Source organism: Morone saxatilis, unplaced genomic scaffold (genome assembly GCF_004916995.1).
Source record: "Morone saxatilis isolate NCDOM2014 unplaced genomic scaffold, NCSU_SB_2.0 Contig3, whole genome shotgun sequence".
Classification (NCBI taxonomy): domain Eukaryota; kingdom Metazoa; phylum Chordata; class Actinopteri; family Moronidae; genus Morone; species Morone saxatilis.
Window position 1 is genome coordinate 10,836,241 of NW_023339873.1, and position 7,211 is coordinate 10,843,451.

Below are 7,211 nucleotides of genomic sequence, written 5' to 3' on the forward strand. Positions count from 1 at the left end.
GATCATTCATTTGGAGTCATGTTTTTGGCCACCTCCTCAATCTAAGTCAAATATTCACTCTCCTTTTAGCTCCTACGTGGTCCCCACCAACTCCAGAGGCTCCTCTATATTCACTAGCTAGGCTCTAACATTGTCTGTCTGTCACAAAATGTATGCCAGTTTAACTTTAATATACAAGTATACATTCAAAAAATTAAGAATTAAGCCTTTAATCTTTATTAACCATTAGTATTGGGTGTCTCATGCTCATTTTATTGGATGGCATTCTTGTTTTTGAAAAGCTGTTGAGCATTGTGCACTGCAAATTTGCCGCTTTAGCATAGATTTACCTTAAATTAGAGTATACTGTATGTAGAATTCTTTAGATACAGTATAAACATGTTTTTCAAGACAAAACTGTTCAGGGTATACTTTTTCTTTCCCTCCTTGTCCGTCCAATGACCCGATCTCAAGTCACTATCTGTGTGAAAAGCTGACATACAGCAGTTTTCTCTCTTGATACCAAATGTATTCCTTTCAATGCATACACCCACTCAGCGGCTGAACAGTTGCTAGGGAGCTGCCATCCAGTGAAGAATTTCTAAACAGGAGGCTACATCCCAAACATCTCCCTCCTTCCTCACTGCTGGACATTGGTCAAGGTCCACCCATTTAGCAGCAGAGTATTTGTACAATAGTGCAGCATGGTGTGAGAGGCCACGTACTGAGTGGCATTTCTAAGCCTGAGGCTCAAAAGCACAAAAAAAGATGGAGAAAAGTATTTAAATTATTAATGTATTAGCTACCTTCACACAGGCAGCCAGGCAGGATAGTGAAATTTGTTTGAAACCCAACCAGTAAATAAGGGTGAATGTATTTTTAATATTACATGCCAAAGGGACCAATACTTTCTCTTTGCTATCTCTCTGTAAGATGCTCGCAGGGCAGAAAGATGCTAATGCATTTAAATGAGATGTAATATAGACCTTTACCATAGCACTCCTTTGAGAACATCCTGGCAATCAAAATGCACAAGATTCATTCAAATTGCAGGTTGTGCTTTGATTTTGAGTCTGTTTGAAAAGAAAGTGAGGATATGGTCTTCATATGCACTACATTCCTGAGCATGTACAGCATGAACAAATAATTCAAATTCTCCATTCACATCACGTAAATGAATAATCATGTTTGCAGATTTTGTTTTGTATGTCAAGTGGGTGATTAAGCAAAACACGCAACATAAATGATTCACGTCTAATAAGAAGAGTAATATTCAGCTAACAAGGAGGAATGTGATGTAATACACTATATCCAAGCCTTGAGTGATCATCAGAGGCTTGTGTAATCTTTTTAAATTGGCTCCTCATTTCCAGCAATCTACATCTGCTCTTACAGCACGATGAGGAAACATATAGCAGCATATTGCTCTCTGACATAATTTCCTAAAATTATCACAGCATTACCCTTAAAATAACACATAATAAAGTAACTATCGATGATGTAATGAAATCTTATATCTGCATCTGCATTCCTCATCTTGATCATGTGTGTTGAAAGTTTAAAATGTTAATTCTAGAAATCACTCTCAGTAAAAGCTTGTCAGCAAAGGCAACCATTTGTAGCACTGAAAGTATACATTTTTACAGTGTAGTAATAAACGGACAGTATGCTCACTACTTCCCTCTAGACTGCTTCTAGAAATCATGATAAATTATTGATTAATGCAAACCTGGTGTGTGTTCACAGTTTTTGAAGATGCATGTTTCAGATTTTATTTTCTTCGCCAAAAACTCCCTCTATCAGGTTAAAAGCTGGTACCTTCAAGTATATCAGTAGAGATGGTAGCAGATGGTAGTTTACACCTTTCCATTGCCAACAGAGGTGTTGAGAGAAAGACATTAGGAAGAAAAAAGAGCAAGGTCAGTCCAACACCAACACTACCAAATATTCACAGGAACTACTTTCTTCTACACTCATATAGGACAATTCTGTGCCTCATGATTTAAATCCAATGCCAGAGTTTGGTGCCAATGCAGGGAGTACTATGCCTTTTATGTAGCTAGGCACAAAGTAAAAGTACAGAGGCCAGGCTAATGGATATACCGCAACTTTCCTCCAAGAAACTGTAGCTCATGTCCTTCTCATAGACATGAAATTAATACATGAAAACTAATACCATGATCTTTCCTCAAATGTAACCAAAGGTTCTAGTTGGCCATACTGTTGGAACTACAATCCTTCCCCAACCTTATATATCCACACCATATATGTAATGCAGTTTTTATCAGGATTGTCAATATCAAGATTCTTGTCTGGTGACAGGAATGTGTTCTGTGGAGTATACAATGCAACCAGGATGCTGTTTTTGGAAATAAATATTACTGTCAACCGTTTTAAATGTAATTTTCTATTGCTAGGAGCACCTCAAGTGAAATTCCATGCAACTCCAGGCAGATTAGGGTGTCAACTGACATCTCAGAAACAGATATCTCGAAGCATAAGTTAATACAACCAAACCCCTACCACCAGAGTTAAGTGAGGAAATATGGATTTTGTAATATAGGTGAACCAACTCTTTAAATATAGTGGTACTCACAGTGATATTTATAGGTCTGGGTAGTGAGGTAGACCTGTAGGACATTCTGGGAAATCCCTCTGGCCAGCTGAAGACGGGGCAAGGGTTATTCCGTCCACTGGAAGTTGATTGAGGAAGAGGGGGCTCATAACTCGTAAGTACCACTTTCTTCTCCTTTTCCCTGCCTCTTTCCATCCTTCTGTCCTTTTCCCAGCAAGGCATTTCTCTCCCTTTATCCTTTTCCTTTAATTTCTCTATTCCTCTGTCTCTCTCCCAGGGGCTTTCTTTTCTCTTCTCCTTCCCTTTCTCCATACCCGAGCCTCCATTTCTCTCCCATTGAATCCTGTTTTCCCTCTCCTTCTCTCTCTCCATACCCTTCTCCAGCCCTTTTCCATTCCTCTCTTTCCCCAGGGTGCCATTAGCTACCAGTTCATCAAATCGCCTTACTCTGTCAATGTCTGTCTCTAGATAAAGTCTCCCAGTGGAAGGCTGGGCCTGAATCTTTGTACACGGCTCCAGGTCATGCTCAGGGTATGGCTGACTTTCACCTTTAACTTTCCTCAACACATCCCCAGGCTCCAAGATCTTGCAGCTAGGTAATGTCTTGCTCCACTGCTGGATGGAACTGGTAATGTCCTTTGAATCATATTCCTTGATGGTCTGGAGGTTTGAGCTGGTTGGACTGTACCATAAATTTGTTGCTGCTGTAGATGGTGGTGGTGGCAGGATTGTTGGTGTTGAATGTAGTGTGGCTGTTAAAGATGGATGAGGCAGGGTTGATGGTAGCGGTGGTGGAGGAGACGGGTGGCTATGTCGAAGGGTGGGCTGTTGTTGAGGAGGACCACCATTAGATTTCAACACCCTGAAAGTTACCTCATTCAGGAACTGTGAGAACTTGCGCTTGTCATCGGTCTTCTCGTCCCGCTGATGAGATGAGACTGTAGTGGCATTCTTGCACAAGCTTGGCAAAGACACACTTTGGGTTCCCACGTCTTTCCTTAGTGTTGTGGGAGTCCTCTCAGGAGCACAACCTCCTTTACTTTCAGTTTTAGCAGCAGGACGTGAGAAGATAAGATTTTGGTAAATTACCTCAGGCTCCGCGATGGCAGTAGCAGATGCCTGGTGAGTGGTGCAAGAATTTCCACCTGATTCCCCTGATGCCTCATTGCTATCTTGCTTAACTGGAGTCCGTAGCAGGCAAGTGGCCCCTGAGCTCCAGCTGTTAGTGTCCCAACTGCCATCATCATCACTGGAGCTGTCATTGGCGCTCTGTAGACTGGGACTTGTACTCCTCTCGCTGGGGCTGGCGCTTGGGCTTGGGCTTGAGTTTTCCAGGCTGCCCAGTGACCGCCGCTTCAACCGAGAGATTGTTCCCTTCAGGTTGGATAAAGAGCGCTGGAGGCTAGGCAGAGATCCTGGGAGACTTGGCAATGATCCTTTGAGGCAGGGAACAGACCCCTGGAGACTAGAAAGGGAACCTTTGGAGCTTGGACTGAAACTGGAGTTGTACAGACTGGAAAGGGAGCCTTTGAGTAAAGGAGAGGATTGGCGGCGTAGCGGTGGGTCTTCTTCATGGTCACTATATGGTCCAGAGAAGACAGGGCAAGAAGCGGTTGAAGAGCAGGAGCCGCGATCCTGCCGAGTTGAGGCTGTTCTGGACCTTGGCTGGCGCCGCAGAGTAGCCATATCAATTGCCTTCTTTCTCCTAGTTCGAACAGTCTTTTGTGATCCTTTCTGTACAGACTCGAGTCTGAGACCATCATCTGAAATGGACACACACAAGTGAACCATGTCAGGCTCAGTAGAACAGATTTCCAATGGCTTTCTGTCCTCTGGCTTTGCCCAATTTCAATTGTCTGCCCTAGTTGTCCAGGCCACCAGCAGTGCACCCAAGCTGTTGCAGTGTGACACACTTTCACTGGCCCAGCTCAGTATACAATGAGATCTCAAAGGGGTTAGAGTCAGCTAGTCATTTGGATGTCAACCAACCTACTTTCATTACCATTCATAGGCTGACAATGTCCATTCTGTTTTTTTCTTTTTAAAATAGAATAATAGATCAACAGCTGCATCGCCAGTGCTTTGTCTGTGGGCATCAGCAGTAATGAATTAGTGTATTGACAATGATGGTGTTGGAAAGCAGCTGGATATCTAGGTCAGAGATATTGACCACAACTACCACGTGAAATCTGCTTAGTGGGCAGCAAAGTGGCCACAGATCAATCTGTCACACATGGTATTTTAAGTGGTTTGTTCTTGTGTTTGCTGTGATGAATGTACAAGATTATGTTCATTAACTTTAACTTGTCCCTCAAGACACACTTGATATCATTAATTCGTCACTCCTACAATCTATTTCATCTTAAGACAGAACATCTCTATGGAGGTTGTTTGGTGCAGAGGCAGCAGCTGGTGCCTCTTGCTCAGATGAAAAGGAGCCTCCCCAGCAGATGTTACCTTGTCCAGACACCTGGTCTTTAAAGATGCAGCTCCTATTAGAGGCATCAGCTCTCCAGCTGAAAGGATAATACAGGTTGGTAGTACATCAAAGTACTACAATTTCTTTCTATGAACATATCACTCTGTGGCGTCTTCCACAACTGCCTAGTCTGAGAGTCAGTTATAACAACCACGGGTAATCTCTAAAATCTATATTTATCTTGTGAAACACATTTTTAAAAGGTAGCATAACAACATAATTTGATGTATCGTGTGCTGAGCCTAAAAGCGCAACCGAATACATCTTGTATGACGATTTACAAACTAATAATTTACAGGATATACTGAGAAGAGAAGAAAACTAAACTAAAACTATGTGGCTTTTCTGACTTTAACTGACTCTCACAATGAGACCACATGTAGGCAGTAGGACATCAATATCACCCCAAGTAGTGCTCCAGTCTTGCATAACCACAGAACAACTAATTGCAACTAATAACAACTAATTAACTTAGTTAATTGCATTTAGTTGTTGGAATAATTGAAACTAAAATTTTGTTCGGCTATAAACTTATTTTCAGACTGAATGTTCATTTTATTATCACTAATATTCACTCTCATGTTTTAGCTGTTTTCTCTGGGAGAAGGATTTGATTTTTGTGGCTATAATGCCATAACTTTCAGTTAACACAGACACTATGTGAACAGTCAGTGTAGGTTTGATTTAGACCGAATAGTAACTGACTTTAAGAATACATAAAATCAAAGCCACTACATGTGAACTGAAATTCGTTACTTTGGCACCATCCAGTTGAACTATCAAGAATGAGAATAAAGTACCTCTCCATATAATCCAGTCCAGTACAACACCACAACTGACTATGAGCTAATAATTGCATTAACACCTTTATGATATCATGATAATATTATAGGCATCATAAAGTAGGTATTGAGGTATAAAACCGTTGTATTCAATTGTACTGGTGCACTTAATAAAGTGGCCACCAAATGTTAGATTTTTTTAGATGGTCAAAAAAGAGAAAGAGTTTACTGCACTAAAATCATTGTATTAAATTTAATGGCAATCTGGCAAGCAGTGTTTGAGATATCTTTCTCTAAAGCAAAGTACTGCAGTCACAGATTGACAGGATGGACAGAATGATTGTAATCAAGACCACCATCCTTGGACCCTGCTACTGGTGGTGTCAACGTATATATTGAATATGTAGCTCACCATGTCATTCTCAAATACATCTTTATAGCTTAGCATCATGGCTGTACTAAAAGAAAAACATCAGTAAGAACATTGGTTTATTCTTTGTTCTGCTTGCCATGTCTTGTGTGCCTTTCGTTTCATGCGTCCTGGGTACAATTTCCCTCAAACTGTGCAGGACTGATTACTACACAAAGGAGGGTACTCAACCAAAACAGGAAGAGGACTGCCTCACTGCGAGTGAACAGTGTGAAACTACTCTACATGGCAGATGGCGGAACCATAGAAAAAAAACACCACTCTCAACAGCGGTACCCTCTTTAATAATATGTAAAAAGGAGTGTTTGAAGGAGGAGGCACACAAAGTAAATGATAGAGAGACAGAGCTCTGGGAAGACCAAAGTAAACCTTGGAAATTGGAATCTGGATAACAGGCATAAAATAGTACAGAGCTTTTAATAAAGTGCAGCACCTAACATTTCAGTTAATCATCTGAGTCTCTGATAAAGACATGTAACTACATCAAATTGTTACTGTAATACCTTTACTTGTTTTGAAGATTGAACTTAACTATAGCTCATTTTTTCAACCTTTAGAGTGTATTTATTAGATTTTAATGCTGATCTTTCCATTAATGGTTTATTAATAGAGCATGGTTTCACCTTTGCTCCAACAATGCAATTAGAAGCTCTGTGGTTACACAAGACTGGAGCACTGCTTAGGATGCTATTGATGTCCCACTGCCAAAAGCCTACATGTGGTCACATTGTGCTTTTACAGGGTCAGAAAGGCCACAGATTGAGTGGGTCTGTCTGGTCTGTTCATTGCTCTTCCAGTATGTCTCTGATGAAGATACACTTTATGTTAGAACAATAGTTGCTGCAGCTTATAAAAATCTCTTACTATAATTGTGTGCCCCAGATCTCATCTTTCCACATCCTGCCCCAGTTGTCCTTCCTGTTGGCTGATACAAGTCCAAATCTGTTCCTGTGACTGTGATGTTGT

The 7,211-nt window shown here is 41.0% G+C and overlaps 1 protein-coding gene across 1 annotated transcript in view; it reads right to left on the minus strand.

Annotated features, from left to right (window-relative positions):
* The window catches only part of LOC118336921 (brain-enriched guanylate kinase-associated protein), a 44,848-nt gene extending 40,608 nt beyond the window's left edge, over positions 1-4,240 (minus strand). The window contains exon 1 of the mRNA XM_035673686.1: positions 2,869-4,240. Coding sequence (XP_035529579.1) covers positions 2,869-4,240 — 1,372 coding nt within the window. The remainder of the gene's footprint in view (positions 1-2,868) is intronic.
* Between the last annotated feature and the right edge of the window lie 2,971 nt (positions 4,241-7,211).